Source organism: Globicephala melas, chromosome 7, assembly GCF_963455315.2.
Source record: "Globicephala melas chromosome 7, mGloMel1.2, whole genome shotgun sequence".
In the NCBI taxonomy this organism is placed as follows: Eukaryota; Metazoa; Chordata; class Mammalia; order Artiodactyla; family Delphinidae; genus Globicephala; species Globicephala melas.
Window position 1 is genome coordinate 963,570 of NC_083320.1, and position 17,441 is coordinate 981,010.

A 17,441-nucleotide genomic window follows, 5' to 3' on the forward strand; every position below is an offset into this window, starting at 1 on the left:
CACACATGGGGCACACACTGCCCAAGACGCGAGACCCCAGCTCCTGGAACGGCCTCGGGACCCTCACACGCTTCTCCAGCCTCAGCTCTTGCCTCGTTCCCAAGCCCACTCCCCGCACTGCAGGCACAGACAGCTTCTTTCCATTCTCTGAGGGTGCCCGGCTCTTCTGCCAGCCCCTGCCCTGCACCTGGCTGACCCCAGGCTGGTCGAAGACCACCCAGCCCCACCGCCACCCCCATGCGTCACCTATCACCTCATTGTCATGACTCTCTGGGTGACCCGTGTGCAGACAGTCCAACCTGGAGCTGCACGTGCTCACCGAGGGGCTTCAGAATGAAGGGACTAGGGGAGCAAGATGGTGGACAGGGAGCGCAGATGCCGGCGGTCCCGTCCATGGGGCTTGGGGAATGAGGGCTGAGCTCACAGACATGCACACGTATGCCCCGGCACCCCGGCATCACATCTGCCCAGGCCCCGGAACCTGCAGGGGACCTGGCCTGGCCCCGGACGGCGCAGCCCCAGCCCAGCCCGAGCCAGTGCTGGCTCCTCAGCCTGCAGCCTCACTTCCTGGGTGATTTGTGGAGGGACCAGGAGTCCCAGGCAGCTGAGGACAGGCCCTGGCCCTGTGTGTCGGGGTGGGGGTGGGGGGAAGGGGCGGGGCAGCGGGGTGGGAGGCGGGAGGCTTAGGAATTCGCGCACAGGAGTGCCCCTGACTGAGCCTCCACAGCCACTGGTCCCAGGGACCCCGAGTGAGCAGGCTCCCAGGCCGGACTCGGGGCTGTGCGGTCTGGGCAGATGCAGCCTGTACTCGCCAGGGATCAGAGAGGAATGGCCTGAAGGTCGCTGCACAGACTGGACACCCCCGGGCTGCGGCCAGAACCCTGGAGACGGAGACGGCCCCAGAGCCGCAGAGCCGAGCGCTCCTAGGACGGGCGGGCCCAGCCTGCCCCAAAGCTTGTCCTCTCAACTAGAAAGGACTCTTCCTCTGACGGAGCAGCCATGTCCTGGGCCACGTGTTGTCATAAAAACTCAAGTGTCCCGAGGAAGAAAGTGCCTTTTCCCTTCACTTCAAACGGCAGCAAAAGCTCCGTTAAATCTGTTACACGTCAGGGAAGAAAAGAAATTCAGCAACGCTACAAGAGCCATAAACGGGACACTGAACGAGGCTTGCTTAGGAACGGAGAGGGGCAGACAGAGACAGAGAGGCAGAGACAGAGAGGCAGAGACAGAGAGGAAGGGCTTACTTAGGAATGGAGAGGGGCAGACAGAGACAGAGACGTAGAGACAGAGAGTAAGGGCTTACTTAGGAACGGAGAGGGGCAGACAGAGACAGAGACAGAGACGTAGAGACAGACAGAAAGGGCTTGCTTAGGAACGGAGAGGGGCAGACAGAGACAGAGAGGCAGAGACAGACAGAAAGGGCTTGCTTAGGAACGGAGAGGGGCAGACAGAGACAGAGAGGCAGAGACAGAGAGAAAGGGCTTACTTAGGAACGGAGAGGGGCAGACAGAGACAGAGAGGCAGAGACAGAGAGAAAGGGCTTACTTAGGAATGGAGAGGGGCAGACAGAGACAGAGAAGCAGAGACAGAGAGGAAGGGCTTGCTTAGGAACCGAGAGGGGCAGACAGAGACAGAGACAGAGACGTAGAGACAGACAGAAAGGGCTTGCTTAGGAACGGAGAGGGGCAGACAGAGACAGAGACGTAGAGACAGAGAGGAAGGGCTTGCTTAGGAACGGAGAGGGACAGACAGAGACAGAGACGTAGAGACAGAGAGGAAGGGCTTGCTTAGGAACGGAGAGGGACAGACAGAGACAGAGACGTAGAGACAGAGAGGAAGGGCTTGCTTAGGAACGGAGAGGGACAGACAGAGACAGAGACGTAGAGACAGACAGAAAGGGCCTGGAGCGTCTGAGAGCCAGGCCCGCGCACTCCGGCCCCATCCTGCCTGCTGCTCGGGAGCCCTGCCCCGCCGGGCGCCCTCCCTGACAATCGCTCTCAGAGCACCAGGATCCCGACACTCACCCCGGAAGCTCTGCCGCCCCCAAGCTGACCAGGCCTAGGGAGGGAGGGAGGATGGTGAGAGAGAAGGTCCAGGCTCAGGGCTGAGCAGGACTCGGGTCCCACCGAGGAGGCGCTGCCTGCTGTGCCTGGAGCAGGAAGTGATTTTACCACAAAACTCGAGCAGACGGTTCAGGGCAAAGTCTTCTGGGAAAGCCCGGGAAAGGAGGCGTCCTCACCTGCACACCCCCTGGCCCGCCCCTCTGGGCCATCCAGGGCCACGGCACATGGGAGGGAGGCCCCCAGTGGCATGTCCACAGAACAGGGACCCCAGGCAGGGCCTGGCCCTGGACACAGCCCTGGGCTCAGCACAGGGCACTCAGCTTGGTGTGGGTTCCGTGAAGCCCAGGTGGGCCCAGAGTAGGGTCCCAGTCTGTGTCAGTCAGTATAGTGGAGGCTTGAGGCAGCAGTGGAACTGGGCCTGCCTGGCTCCTGAGGCTGGCCTGGCGCAGGGCCCCTTCAGTCGGCCGGTGGCTGGCCACTGTGAAGGGATGATGTAACAGCTAGCACAAGCCTGGGGCTGACGGCAGGAGGCGGCCTGGGGCACGGAGGCCACCCCCGACGGCGCCCTGCCTCTCAGTGCCCAGACTCTGCTTCCTCTGGCTCAGTGAACAAGGCCGGCGCCCGCTGCGCCAGCTGTGGCCTAGAAGCCCAGGTGGTGGGCGCCTTCCCATCTGCAGCGGCCGCGGTCCTGGCCTTCAAACGACCCCGCCGTGGGACCCAGACGGGGCCCTCACCCAGCGAGGGACCAGGACTCTCCCCAGACGGGCACAGCGAGGGTGTCTGGCCGAGGGGAACCGTGAGTCACCCCACGGGCTCCTGGGGAGAAGCCGGCAGCGTCCCACCCTCTGCCCCGGGAAGGCCCACCCCCGCCTTCTGGGGTTCTGGGAGTCCTGGCGCCTTGCCCGGGGCGGGAGCCCAGTGGTGTTGGGGCAGCTGACAGCATTTTACTTTTCAGGCCCCTTTGGAAGGGGGGCGCTCCGCGCGGCCCCTGTCTGAACCCTCACGGGGTGAGACAGTGCACTGGCTTTCTCTGTGTTCACGTGAATGAAGTGCCTCGAAGCGAAGCAAGTGGGGAAGGGAAGGGGATCAGCGTTTGACAAGAGTTCAGACGCGGTGGCCCAGCTCAACTGCACCCCCCGGAGGCCTCCCCAGACCGCCCCGGTGGAGCAGGGAGCCCCAGGCTGGCCCGAGGGAGAGGTGCCCAGCACACAGCTGGTCGTCCAGGCAGGGCCATCGGGTGAGCTGGCCGACTGCAGAAGGGCTTTGAGGCTGGGCAGGGACGTGTGGGTCTGGAGGTACCCCTCCACGCCCCAGCCGATCTCGGGACCGAGCTCTTCAAGGCAGTGGCAGCTGCAGAGAGCACACGCACCCTGTGGAGGCTTAGAGAGAAAGTCCACTCCAGGGAAGGCTGCGGCCGCGGCTCAAGAATCAGGAGCAGCCTGTCTCGGTCGCTGCTGGGACAAAACACCGCAGGCTCGGAGGCTTAACCACAGACATTGATTTCTCCCAATTCTCGAAGCTGGAAGTCCAAGGTCAAGACACTGGCCAATTTGGTTCCTGGCGGAGCCCCCGTCCTGGCTCTCAGAAGGCCGCCTTCCGTGTCCTCACGTGAAGCTCTGCTACCTCTTCTAAGGACACCCACGGGGTAACCTGCCGGGGAGACCTAGCCAGGCGGGGTGTAAACACCCTGCATTTAAGCCCCATGAGGGACTCCGGATGCACGTGTCAGACCTCCCCTCCTTCCCTTATAAACATCCTGCACCCCAAACTTGTTTTCGTGTCGCCTCCGAGGTCCAAGAAGAGTTGATACCATGGGGTTTGGAGCTGGATCACCCACTGCGCCTGGTGACAGGGGCCTGCCTCTGGGCACAGGTGGTGGTCTCGTCCCGTCCGGGGGTTTGAGATACACGGACAGCAGGGTGACAGGGCAGGTGGCTGGGGGCCAGGTGTGAGGCCGCCTCTGGTCACTCATGAAGGAGCTCCAGCTGCAGGGCAGAGAGAGCCAGGCCTGGGCCCACGGACTGCAGAGGTGGCCGGGCTCCAAGAGGAAGGACCCTCCCCCGACAGCAGGTGTGCACAACAGACTCCCCCAGACGCCCCCGCCCACCTGGCCCTTAGGCCCTCTACTCCTTGGCTGTGCTCAGGGAGAGGGAGGGGACGTCCAGATGTTTGCGAACCACTGGGCATTCAGGTCCTGAGCTGACACTGACCTCTGGCACGGCCTCACGGGCCCTGCCAGGGTGGGACACAGGAGGCTGTTGACAGTGGAATCTTGCCAGGACTGGCTCCCAGCGGGCAATGGCGTCACTTCCTGGTCTCCAAGCATGTAACTGGGATTCACATGTGCAAATGACCAACACCCTCTCTGGGGTCAGAGACGCCAGTCAGGAAGGCCAAGGGCGAGGCTGAAACCATCACCCACCCCAGACAACAAATCGCAAACGGTACCTCGGGGGAGGGTGGAGACTGGGACACCCCCCCCCCTTGAGCCTCCGAAGACCCCGGGTGGTCCCGTCAGGAGTGGCGGCCCCAGCCCAGCTCCACGTGACACAGAACTCGGGGTTCCCAGGACAACTCCTGCCCCCCGAGGGCAGCATCAGGCCCGGCAGTGCTCCGTGACGGTGCAGGTCAGGGGAGACGAGGAGCAGCCCGCACTTTCGCGCAATGGAACGGCCACTGGCAGTTTTTTCCAGACTGTGTTGTAATACAGGACAAAAAGACCCAACTGGCTCGACGCCCCAGTCATGGTGATGACACGGCGTTGAAGTCAGAGGAGGAAGATGGGGCAGGAGACAAACCAGGCCACGATCGGGGCACCAGAAATGGTTAGGGGTTGAGGGGTCCAGGGGTCAGAGGCCTGCAGGCTATCCCCTCCCAAGTCAAGAGCAGAGGACCTCATCCCGCACCTCCTAGAAGGAAGCAGGAGACCGCTGGGCGCCGGCGGCAGCATTCGCACCAGAGCCCGTCGGCTGGTAGACCAGATGACTAGAAGGCAGCCAGGTGGGGGGCCCAGCGTGGACGGGGAGTTGATGGCAGCATGCCACTTCAGCCACTCGCAGACTGCCGTGTGCCGCCCCTCCAATTTTCTCTCTCACTACCCACCTCCTCCTTCCCTACACCAGCCCTGCACCGCTCGGGCCACCTGGTCACCCCCCGTGTCTCAGCAGCCAGGCGGGAGCCCCACACCTGCTCCCCCAGTGACAGCCAATGAAGCCGCTGGCTACCTAAACCAGGAGCCAGCCGGAAGCTGCTCAGTACTGATGTTTATTTATAAAGTTACATCCTAAAAACGTTTCTAATAAATAGTTTTAAACGAGATCTGTCCCGACGCGCCGTAAGGCCTCTCTCCGGGGCCAGGGAGACAGGGCGTGGAGGATCTCAGGGAGGCTCTGTGGGCTCAGCGGCATGGAACGAAGGTGCCCACCCTGAGTTTTTCTTGCCCTTCCTGCAGCACCTGCAGGGACGGGGGCTCTTTGCCAGGACCCGCTCAGGCCGGCCGCCGCGGCCCTGGCGTGTGGGCCACTGGGAGCCCCTCAGACGCCTGGTCACCAGAGCCGACACGCAGGATCACCCGGTTAGGCTTTCATCACTGCCACGAAGGAGGCCTGCGGGAGGAGATGGCGAGGGCTGGCGGCACTGCCCTGGTTCGAGGGGTGAAGGCCCGCCCTCACGTCCTCCAGGGGCTGTCACGGCAGCCCCAGCTTCTGGGCCCCGAGAAGCTCTGCCTGGGGTTCTCAGGGGAAGAGACCAGGGCACCTCGTGTCCCAGGGAACAGCCCAGCCTTCAGGGTGGCCGCTGGGAGGAGCTAGGCAGGGGAATTAAGACGCAGGGCACCAGGAGGCCCCAAAGCAGAGTGAGCTGGGCCCTCCCAGGCCCCATACGTACCTCCTTGAGGAGCTGCCCCAGCATCTCCTGGCTGTGAATGGAGCGCCTGTGGGAGAAGACACCGCTCTCACCCCTCTGGGTCCCTCCTCGCGCACCTGGAGAGGCAGCCACGCTCCAGGCCCGCCTGCTCTCTAGACGGCGCACTCTCCTCCCACAGGCCTCTGGGCTCTGCCAGCACAGTGAGAGCTGGGGTGTGTGCGACAGGTGGGAGAGAACCAGGGGCGCTAAGATGCTGAGGACCACGGCCCCCCGACCGACACACACACACCCCCACACACGGCCCCGGCGCCCCACCTGTCTATTCTGGTCTCTACGGTCACTGTGAAGGCCCCCTCTGTGTCTGGCAGGTAGGTGGAGGGCACGATCCAATAGGTCCCCTCGGACAGGTGGCAGAGCCGGCTGACCTCCTGGGCGTAGCAGTGCGGCACACAGCTTAGCAGAGGCTCCTGGAGCAGCAAGGAGGGCGCATCCTGGCCCCCGCCGTCCGCTGGGACCTGGGGGAGGCCCGGGCTCAGACCGGGCGGCCTGCCTGTGGGCGGACCGAATCGGCTGTGTCCGCCAGGACGGCGAAGGCAAGTCCTCTGTCTCAGCCTTGGCCTCGCTCCCTTCCCAGGCAGCACTGCCCTGGGTCGGGAGCAGCCCAGTGCAGTCTGCTTGGACCCCGTCACACATGCCAGGCCCCCGAAGCTGGACTCGCCACTCACCAGGGCCCCACCACCCGAGGGCCGCAGCCTGGGGACCAGCAGAAGGCCCGCCCTCACATCCTCCAGCGACTGTCACTGCAGCCCCAGCTTCTGGGCCCCGAGAAGCTCTGCCTGGGGCTCTCAGGGGAAGAGACCAGGGCACCTCGTGTCCCAGGGCACAGCCCAGCCTTCAGGGTGGCCGCTGGGAGGAGCTGGGTGGGGGAATTAAGACCCAGGGCACCAGGAGGCCCCCACTGCGCAAGCCCCTGCCCCAGGACTCATCTCTTTGGCCCCGGCACCGGCACTTTTTTCGAAGCGCCGGGGGGGTACCCCAGGGGTGGCCTGCGGTGGAGCGAGGCACCAGAATACGTCCTCAGCCGTTGGGATCCTGAGGGCACAGAACCTTCTCAGAGAAGAGCCGACCCTCCGCTCCCCCACATCGTCTGCAGCGCAGGCTAAGCGTGCCCAGCCCCATGACGGGCCCCTGACGGCACAGCTCCGGGCCATCCTCCAGCCCATGCCGTCCTCGGGCACCTGCCACTGTCCAAGCCCATCTTGAAGCGGGGTCCCCAGAAGGAGCAGGGGAGCCACGCCTCACCATGGGATCTGGGTTTGTGACCTCTGACCTCTAGCACTTCACCTCCCCGCCTTCTCCAGCTACACGTCGCTAGGTGCATCCTGTTCACGCGCTGGGAGAGGAAGAGCTGACTGAGGCCGGGGAAGGCGCTCGGGGCGGCGTTTGGGACGCCCTGGCCCTCGCCTGGCCTCCACGGTCTCCTGCCACCCGTGCCCACGTGAGCCCGGGAGGCAGCCTCTCCTCTGCGGGGGCAACTGGCGCACTTCCCCGAGCTCCCGAAGGCCGCCCCACCCTCCTGCTGCCTGGGATGCGGCCCTGCACCTCGGCCTCGCTCTCAGCTCCTACCCCCAGCTCTGTCTTCTCTTTCTGATCAGAAGACCCTCACTCGGTGGCGCGACCATCCGTCACGTCTCAGCGGGTGTGGGCCTCCCCTCCGTCCCTTTCCTGCTGGTCCCCAGAGCCCAGGCCCTCGCTGGTTCCAGACTCAGCCACGGGGTTTGGGGCGGGGAGGATTCACGCGGCTTCAGGGTGGCTCCTGCTGAACAACGGCACCCTCTGCGCCCTGTCGGGCCTCCCGGCTGCAGGTGCAGTGCTGGGGGCAGCTCAGGACACAAGTGTCCAGTGGTTCTGAGCCCAGGCGAGTGGACGAGGGGCTGCCTGAGCTGAGCCGTGACCCCCAGTGAGCTATGGACTTTAGGAATAGAAATGAGTCTTGTGTGTGACTGGATGACGCGGACAGAGCCCGGGGGCCTCTCTGCCCGACCCCGGCTCACCCCACCCGGACGCCCGGGAGCAGGGGCGCCTGCCTGGAAGACGTGGAAGCCGATGGGGAGGCCCTCGTGGTCACGGCAGTGCTGGCGCAGGGTGATGCGGACGCAGCGGGGGCCCGCGCCCTCTGGCACCGAGAGGGGGAAGCGGGGGTTGGTGGGGTAGGAGGCAAAGTTCCGGCTGCCCCCCGCCGTCCGGCCGACTCTCCAGGAGCCCCGCAGCCTCACGGTCTCCCACTCGCCCATGGGCAGGACCTCCCGGGGGGCAGCACTCTGGGCTGCCGGCTGGATGGCGCTGCCGGGGAGAGAAGCACAGGAGGCGGCCGTGGCGCACACTCACGCGGCCCTGCCCCAGTCCCCGGCCTGCCCACCACCCTCACCTGAGGCAGACTCTCCCGCTGGAGAAGACCCGGAGCAGGAACCGCCCTGGCACGTCCTTCAGGAAGGTGCTGGGCACGGCCAGGTAGTAGCCCGGGGTGAGCTCACAGCGCAGGTGGACCTCGCGGTCGTACGCGTGGCATGCGGTGCCCGCCACGGGGGGCGCAGACAGGGCCTTGGGCAGGCTGACCCGCCGCTTCTCCACCTGCAGGGGAGGCCCGTGTGCACCCGTCACAGAAGGGGCCCCCTCGAAGCACCCAGGCCTACGGGTCCCCCGCACCCCGGTGAACCCGGGCCTTCCCCTCAGCCCTGGGGTCAGTGGCTCCATCCCACACGGGAGCCTGCAAGTCCTCCTCTGCTCCAGGAGGAGACAGACAAATCCAGACAGGGCCGCGCCTGCAAAGGCAGGAGGCTGATGCAACCTGGGCACTGCCAGGCAAACGCTTGCTAGCAGTTTCTGCACGAGGAAAGCAACACCAGGCAGGCCGTGGCCGCACAGAGACGGGGAACAGTGTGATGTGAGCTGTCAGACCCCGTCAGGACACACAGGGTTAACAACCAAGCAACTGGGCAAGCCAACGGGCAGCGCGGTCCTCTGTCGGCCACCCTCCTGTCCCCTCGGAGAGCAGGACAGGGGTCTCCACGTACCTCCACCCTGAGGTACGAGGGTACCTCAGACAACCCACGAGAGCACAACAACCCCATCCCTGTTTTGTAGGGAGGTCCGGGGCTGCCCCCAGCAGCCCTCCTAACACCTCTGCCAGCTCTGCTAACGGCTGCTTCTGTGTAGCTTGCCTTTGGCCAAAGGGCACACCCTGGGCTAGGCGGAGGGAGGTGAGTCCTGTGGACTCAGATCTGAGCGGGGTCTGTGGGAAGACAGCCGGGGGGGGGGGCGAGGGGCACATCGGGGGCTCCTGGGGCTCAGGCTTCCTCACCCCTGTGCCTGCATCCCACAGAGCGGGGTGCCAGGCCCGGGTGGGTTACCTTCCAGATGTGCAGGCCCACGGCCTGGTAGTCCCTGCCTGGGTGGCCCGCCGTGCGCAGCCGCGGTCTCTGCAGGACGGCCATGTATACCTCGCTGGGCTCGCAGACCCGCAGCCAGAACTTGGGGTTGCTGGGGAAGCCACTGTAGTTCCGGCAGCCTCCCGCCGACTGGCCCTTGACCCAGGCCCCGGGCAGCTCCTGAGTGTGGCACAGCGCCCTTCCTGGGTGGCGACCCCCACGTCAGCTGCAGGGACGGGGTCCCCCTCCTGCTCCCTGCACGAGCAGGGGCCCCCCACCCCGCCACCTATCCCCCCAGGGCAGGTGGGGGTGCAGCCACCGCTCCGCCCTGAAGAGAAGCCAAGGGGCAACCAGGCACCCCGCGGTGGGACGCGGGGCCTGCTCAGCCCCGGACGTCAGAGGCCAGTCGTCCGGGCCACTGCGAGCCACGAGGCCTCCCCCAGGGCGCAGGCCTCCCTTACCTGAGCAGAGGCTCTGCAGGTGGCCAGCCTCCGAGATGGGGAAGCCGATGGTGACCTCGTCAAACTCCCGCAGAAACTCATCCTCCTCCACCCAGAACTCCCCCTCCTGGAGCTGTGACAGCAGCTCAGACTGGGCCGCGGACTCCACCCGGTTCCACCCTTCACCCCTGGAAGGAACCTCCCTTCAGCCGAGGCCTCCCGCCTGCTGAGCGGATGACGGGGGTGGCAGGTGGCAGGGCGGGGTGGGGGTGGGGATGCTGGTCCCGCCCTGCGACCCTGGGCCGGCGAAGGGCAGCGGCCCTGGGCCAGGTCTTGACGCTGAGCTGATGACTGGGTGCAGGCGTTCCGTGGGTCTGTCGCCCGCAGCCCGGCAAGGCATCCACCAGTCCGTGGGTGCCCCTGACCCAGGACAGGCCCCGACCGCCCCGGGCGCCTGGGTCGCAGGGCCCAGCACTAAGGCTGCCTCAACAGGCCATCTGGGGCCGAGCACAGAGCACGGTGGCCCACGAGCGGGAGAGCAACCAAACCCTGTCCTGACCACGGCCCGGCCTCGGACACCAGGCGCACACACGGTCAAGGCGGCTCTGGGCTGCCCCTCGGGCCCCGCACCCCTCCCCCAGTAAGACCAGCGCAATGACCCAGAGTGCACCTCGCCGCACTCACCCCTCTCTCCAGGGCCCCTGCCAACACCGCCGGCCCCAGGGGTTCTGAATCCGCAGCAGCAGGATGCTCTGACCAGCCCGATCCCGGAGCTCTCGCAGGTCCGAGACAATGAAAGCATGAAACTCCCCCAGCGCCCTGGTACCTGGGTGAGGGACAGCCAGGAAGTCCTCAAACCGAGCAGATGCACAGGTCCGCCTCCTTCCCTGGGACGCCCCAGCCCACTCAACCGCAGCTGCACAGGCACCCGGGTCCCCGCGGGCCACCAGGGGCTCCTTTCCTGACCGCTGCCGACAAGTCAGCTCCGGAGTGGCCTTATGCAGCGTGAGTCACGCTGAAGGCCTGGGTTTAGACTGTGGCTCGGCTGCCGCCAGGCCTGACAAGTCACTCCCTTCTCTGGGCCTCAGCCCTCGTTGAGGATGATGAGGGAGGTTCTCAAAAGGGCTGCTCCCAGCACGGTCACGGGCGGGTCTGTGACGCCAGAAACTAGAGAAACCTCTTCTCGGCGAGGCCTGCTAAGGTGTCAGGGGCGCCAGGTAGTGTCTGAGCAGAAACCGGTGGGGAGGGCTGGAGGCCCGCGGGAGACCCTCCACCTGGCCAGAGGCCTTGGGACAGACAGGCGCAGAAGTGAAGGGGCCAAGCAGAGACTGGTGGGCGGGTGGCGGTCCAGACAGGAGAAGAAACTCCTGGAATGTCTTTAAGTGCTTTGCTTAGAAAGGCACTGGAGCCGCCACTCTGGGTGTCCCGCCCACGTCCCCAGCCCCCTGCCACTTCGGTGGGCTCCAGCTGCTCTCCATCTTTGCCTGTGGGCTCCCCCAAAGCCTGAAGTGTCCAGAGTTAGTCCTACCCCACCCTGGGGGCAGCTGATGCTACACAGGCCACCCCCTGAGGCAGCGTCTCGCATAGCGTCCCAGCACAGCACTCTGTGGGCTCCCCTCACCCCCGAAGTGTGCTTCCCCAACCCCACCCTGAGGCCTGCAGGGGGGCAAACCAGCCCGGGGCTGCGCTAACGCTCGCGCGCCGCCGGGCAGCGCGACGGCCAGCACGTGGCAGTTTATTTTGATGTTCTTATTCTTTGGACAAAAAGCCCGTTAGGAAAACAACCGTAAATATGAAAACAATTATGCATAAAGATATCCACTGCAGTGCTATTTATAATAGCATAAAATGGAAAGACCTCGAATACCCAACATCAAGGGAAGAGTTAAGAAGAGTGCAGCAGACGCACTGATAACGTAAGACGTTGACAAAGTTTACACAGCAACACAGATAATGGCATATGATATAGAATATAAAACATATACATCTTTTTGAAAACAAACTGAGAAGGGACTAAAAAGTCAAAAGTAGTCAAGTCTGAGTGATTTGTTTTTTCAACAGATTTCTTTCAATGAGCAGGTATATTACTAAAGTAAAAACCTGACTGTCGCTTTTGCCAGGTTACCAGCTGGGCCAGAGATGGTGCCGCCACCTGGTTCCCAGCGACCCCAGTACAGGCTCCCGCCTCCCCATGGCGGCAAGCCCTGGTCAAGGGAAAAGGGGACACTTCCCTCCAGAGAAGGACGGTCAGTAGGGAAGGTCACACACTCAGACACCAGTTCCGAAGGTCCTCCTTTCCGCTTAGCCCATCTAGGACCACAGTAAAAAGCTCTGTACAGGAGGCCGAGAGGGCTCAGGTGTGCAGGACTGCCATGCCACCGCCCGCTCCCGCCTACCTGTTCTGGGGCTGAGCACTGAGCAGCTCAGCAGACCGCGGTCCTTCAGGCTGAGCAGATGCCGACAAGTCCTGCGTTCCGCGCCCCTGGGCCTGTCCTGCTGGCCGCTGGCTCCTGCCATGTCCTTCAAGTTCCACCTTTCGGCCAGGCCACCAGTGAGGTCCACCAGGGCGTCAGCCACCTGTCCCGCCCACAGGTGCTCATAGGACCCGTAGACCCTGGGGAGACAGCCAGGAAGGCGTGAGGCTCCGGTACCAGGCCCCCTGCCCCTCTCCTGTCCCCTGTGGTCTGCCTTCTACCCACCTCAATCGCCTCTCTTTCCTCGCCTCTTTCCCTCCCACCCTGTCCTCACCAAGTCCAGACACAAGCTCGCCTCCAAGGCCATACGGGACAGCACCCCGCAGTGCCCTGCGGCCTCTGCCCCTGTGGGGCACCAGCGGGAGGCGGGCACGGAGGCTGTGAGCTCCCACTCCTGCGTCTCTCATGATCAAGGCCTTCGGCCCCGCCAGCGGCAGCAGTGGAGGGCTCACTCCCACCGCGGAGGCCTGCCTACGGGCCCAGCGCCTTTCAGCACGGCCATCAGCACACTCGGGGAGGAAGTCCTTGGTCTCAGGACTACGATAAACGAGCATGGTACCTCGGTGGCCTCATTCCTTCCCAGCAACCTGCACAGAGGCCGCCTGTCCCCAGTGGTGACACAGATAGACGGAGACATTTCTCTCGCTTGGGTTTGAGGAAAGAGAGAGGAAAACACACACCCTCTTTCTGGAGGCGAGGCCTTCATGCCCGACTTTGAAATGAGGGCAGGGAAAGAGGGAGTGGGCAGAGGGGACAGCAAACCACAGGCCAAGTCTCAGAGTCTCTGTCTCTGGACGGGTCGCCCCACCCAGGACTGGCCACCAGACCCTAGCTGCTGACAAGGATGCTGCAGCCCAGGGCGAGCAGATGTGCTTCCCAGGCCCCCAGCCCGCCTGGCCCGGCCCCTCCACCCGCAGCGTGCGTACTTGGCGTAGACCTTCTCCAGTAAGGGAAGCCAGAACACATCCTCCCTCTGGCACCGGGAGAAGCAGAGTCTCCCTGCAAGACAAGGCAGACGGTCATCTATGGTCACCTCCACCCAGCGTCCAAACTGCCAAACTCGACAGGTGAAGGAGCCGCGGTACGTCTGGTCGAGCCAGCTCGGCTGTCCCGGAGGAAAGACCTGCCGCGCGTGGGGAGAGGCAAAAGGAGACGGTGAGAGAAGCCACCACGCGGCGCGCTCCCAGCATCCCGAGCAGAGCGTGACCGTGCGGAACGGTACCCTCCCGTCGTGCAAAGGGTTCCACCTCCCCCGACGCCTGGCTGGCACGTTTGTCTTTTTATTCCAAATGCCTGCCTGACCCAGGGCTCGGGAGATGGCAGAGCAGGGCAGAAAGCAGCCCTGCTGGCCCCTGCGGGAGGGGGTCACTGCATCTGCGCCTCGGAGCCCCCGAGGGCCGAGTCCCGCAGGGCAAGAGCTTGGCTGCCTCCCGCTTCCTTCCAACGCGGGCAGACAGGAAGCAAGGGCCGGAGGGGAGCCGCGCTGTGGCAGACACCTGGTCCAGGAGGTGCTGGCTCTTCTGCAGGGCGGCGCAGGCGCACAGGAACCAGCAGTCCCCTAGCAGCCCTTGCTTCACCTGTCCTTCCTGAGCGCGATCCGCAAACAGCTGGGGTGTGGCGCAGATTTCCTGAAATAAAGAAAATCGTCCAGAATTACTTCATGCCTGTGGCTAGCTTTAAAACTAAGAACACAGGATCTATGTGACGGGGCTGGGGAGGAGCTTTTCTGGTCATCCACATTGCCTAAGAGGGGACAGGAAGCAGCTGGCTTCTTGCAGCCAGTATCCGTCAGCCCCTCCTGGCTTCAGATCATCGCATCCAGCTTAAGATTCCAGGGTCCCTGTCTCTGTCCACCTCCCTTAATTGGCAAAACTCCCAACTCTGGATGAATCCTACCCCGCCTTTCATAAAACGGTTGGTCTAGAAAACGGTTTCACTTTAAATTCATACAGGCAAGTATGAATTTGTGGGTCCTCTATACTGTTTCTCTAAAAGGCTCAGTTTTCCACACTCCTGACTAGTTTACCCCTTCTCCTTCCTCCTTCTCTTCTCAAAACACCCTCGCCCCTCTGAGCGGATGGCCACACCTGATGCTCCATCAGAAGCCCCCTGACCTGACCCCATTCCTGCCCTCAGTATCTGGTCCCTCCCACGATCCCCGCTTCCTTCCTTTTCTGCAGGGAGGATCCCACCAGCATAAGGCATGGGAGAGGATGTCTTCTCTTCTCTAAGATGCTGTCCCTGGGCACTATTTCCTCTCTAGGCCCATCACTGACCGACTTCTCGAAAGAGCTGCTGCCCCTACTTCCTCCCTCCGGCTCCTTGCCACACCTCGTTGCTTCTGAGCCAGCCATGCCCCCCAAACTGCTTTTATCAATGTCACCTCTGTGTCGTCACCTCCAACGGGCATTCTCTGTTCTTGTCTTTCCCAACACTCGGCAGCATCAGAGCAGTGGCTGTCCCCGACCCCGGCAGTCCCCTCCTGGCTTCCATGATTCCAAGGGCTTCTGGCTGTCCTTTCCCCTCGCTGCCTGCCACTTCTCAAGTCTACCTGTCAAGGCACCTGCGGTTCCTCAAGGCTCGGTTCCAAGCCGCCTCTTCTCTGCCCATACTTCCTCCTGAGATACCCTTCCAGACCCTGGACAGTAAGCCATCTGTTACAGTCCCAGCTCCCAGTGGAGCATCTAGGCCAGGTCTTCCTGAGCTCCCGACTCTCATACCCACTTGCCTACTGTCAGCTCCGCTTGAACCTGTGAGAGCAAAACCCAAGCCTACATTTCCACCCCTAGCTCTCCCCCACCTCCCAGTTTCCCCAGCACAGCAACCGGGACCATCATCCCCCAGGTGCTCAGGCTAGAAATCTAGAAGTCATTCTTGGTCCCTCTTTCATCCTGACATCTACTTCCAATCGGTCACTAAGACAAACGGGTCTCAGACCTACCTCTGCCACTTCTTAGTCCTGAGACCTTGGGCAACCTTTTGACTTAACGTTGGTTTCCTGGTCTGTAAAATGGAGATACAAGTACCAACCTTATAGAATTATTAGGTGGACTAAATAAAATCAAGGGCATAAATTCTGTGCACATAGAATACCTATAGCCTTTACTGGCATATAATGAGTGTTATGTAAATGTAAGTTTCTCTTCCCATTTCCTGACCACCACGAACCCAGCTCTAGTTTCCAATCGGTCACTAAGACCTATCAAGCCCCCCTCCAAAATATCTCTCAAATCCATCCACTCCAAAGCCCCATCCCAACAGCTGTCACACTAATCTGAGCTCCTTCATCTTTCTCCGGGACCACTGCAATGGCCACTTTCATTCTTGCCCCAACAATCCATTTCACACCTGGCAGTAAGAGTGAGCTTCTTAAAACGTAAATCAAATCGAATCACTCCTCTACTAAAAACATTCTAATGGCCTCCCATTGTCCCTAAAATCCACCCCCCACACTTTTTTTTAACCCAAATTCCACGGGCACGGCCGGTCAGGCTCTTTGGCCCTTGGCACCTCCATGCCAAACAGGCCCTCTCAGTGCTGCCCACGGAAAGCACCTCAACAGGCAGAGCCAGGTCTGGCCTTCTTCCAGGGCTGGTGCACACAGATGTCCCCACTAAGACTGCATACACTCAGGGAGAGACGGTTCCTTGGACAGTCTTATTCAGCTGATACACCATTTCTAAAGATACCAGCATAGCACTAGGCCGGAGCATCCCTCTAAACTGCCACCTTGAAATAATTACATCTGAAAGTGCAAGTGCACGAGGTCCAAGACAGGAACGCGCAGAGCAAAACGGCTTTGCTTTGTAGGCTCAGCCTGGCCCTTCCAGAACATAATGAGAAACAGAACGAGACCGCTTGTGGCCAGAAGAGCCATGCAGACTGGAAGCTCTTCAAAGCAGACGCAAGTGGGGCTGAGTTTGCGTCTGTTAAAACGCCCCTCTCGCTGTGGCTTGAATCTCCTATTGAACGGAGCTCTCGCAAGGAGGGGCCGTAAACTCGGGTCCAGCACACCCCGAGTGGGCTGGGGAGGGGGCCTGGCAGCCCACTCAGGAGGACAGCGGCGGCAGACCCTGCCGACCGTCGTGCATCCAGCCCCGGCTAACCCCGGCCGCCGCGCTCGCACCCCTGCAGGAAGGAGCGCCTGGAGGCCTGCCGCGAGACCCGTGAGACCCGCGCGCCCCCCTGCCCCACCTGGGGCCGCCTCCACGTGATTTCCTCCCGGAACTGGGCCAGCGGCGTGGAGAAGCTGGAGAAGAGCGAGGAGTCCGAGGCCGGGAAGGCAGCGTCCCGGAAGAGCTCCCTGGCCGGCGCCCGCATCTTGGGCACCCCGAGCTCCCATCTGCTGCCCGCGCCCCGGTGCCGAGCGCAGCCGAGGGGGCGCGCAGCCCCGGAGGGAGCGCGAACCGGCCGCGGTCCCACCTGCCTCGCGCCTCCCCCGCCCGGCCCGGCCCGGCCCCCCAGCCCCGCTGGACCCACAGTACCACCCGGCCCCGGTGCCCGCCCGCTCCGTCGCCCCGGTAACCGTCGATCTAGGCTGCAGCCAACCAGGCGCGTAGCCCCTGATCACATGACAGAACGGCCCAATCCCACTCGAGCGTTGGGAAGTCCGCGCCAGATTCCCAGCCCCCAGAGGGCGTGGCTCTCGATCTAGGCTCCAGCGAAGCCGGTTAGTCGCCTTGGCTGCACTTCTCTTTCCAGGGCCGGGGGGCTCGAAGGTGTCTCAGCGGAGACTCACACCTGGGAAGCCGGCAGCGTCTTGTCCTCGGGCCGGTGTGGTTCGGGTCGGGGCGTCAGGACTGCCTCCTGAGGCTGAAGGGACCAGAGAGGCAGTCTCGGCCGAGGTCGGGCCACGAACTACAGGTCCCAGCATGCCGTGCTGCCTCCAGAATGCACTTCTTCCGGCGGGGGCGGTGGGTCCGGCCACCTGGTGTCCGGAGAGCCAATGAGAGACTCGGGAAGGGGAGATGTGGGCCGTCAGGGACCGTGTGGTGTCCGCCACTGTTGTGGTTGTGTGCTGGGGTCCTGGGGAATGTTACGGCCCCGGGAGGGCCTACCCAGGCCTGGGAGGCTGTCTCAGGGCAGGCTGGGATCAGACGCGCTAGATCCTGAGCCGGGCAGGCGATGAGGCTGGAGCATCCTCCGGGTCCCCAGATGGCCGGGCATCTGGTG

The 17,441-nt window shown here is 63.1% G+C and overlaps 1 protein-coding gene across 6 annotated transcripts; it reads right to left on the minus strand.

The window, feature by feature from the left end:
* Positions 1–5,315: 5,315 nt before the first annotated feature.
* Positions 5,316–17,263, minus strand: CAPN10 (calpain 10). Of its 6 annotated transcripts, none has more exons than XM_030852053.2 (12): positions 16,464–16,718; positions 13,766–13,897; positions 13,196–13,392; positions 12,192–12,409; positions 10,480–10,621; positions 9,817–9,983; positions 9,338–9,558; positions 8,356–8,558; positions 8,015–8,270; positions 6,243–6,442; positions 5,949–5,994; positions 5,316–5,668 (listed from the first exon to the last, which is right to left on the minus strand). In XM_030852053.2, exons 1-12 carry the CDS (start codon positions 16,587–16,589, stop codon positions 5,639–5,641), a joined length of 1,938 nt encoding a protein of 645 aa, XP_030707913.1. In that variant the 5' UTR covers positions 16,590–16,718; the 3' UTR covers positions 5,316–5,638. The 6 variants fall into 6 exon arrangements, with proteins under 6 accessions (XP_030707913.1, XP_030707912.1, XP_060157587.1 ...); XM_030852052.2 differs by having other exon boundaries at positions 7,982–8,270; XM_060301604.1 differs by lacking the exons at positions 5,316–5,668; positions 5,949–5,994 and adding an exon at positions 6,001–6,134 and having other exon boundaries at positions 7,982–8,270.
* Positions 17,264–17,441: the final 178 nt, after the last annotated feature.

Bases quoted from the DNA above. Each gene is read 5' to 3' on its own strand.
- CAPN10 (XM_030852044.2), bottom strand. From the start codon at position 16,589: ATGCGGGCGCCGGCCAGGGAGCTCTTCCGGGACGCTGCCTTCCCGGCC. The intron at 9,984-10,479 runs GTGAGTGCGGCG...GGTTCCTTCCAG, and splicing joins CAGGGGCCCTGGAGAGAGGG to GGGTGAAGGGTGGAACCGGG. The intron at 8,559-9,337 runs GTAACCCACCCG...CCTCCCCTGCAG, and splicing joins TGGGCCTGCACATCTGGAAG to GTGGAGAAGCGGCGGGTCAG.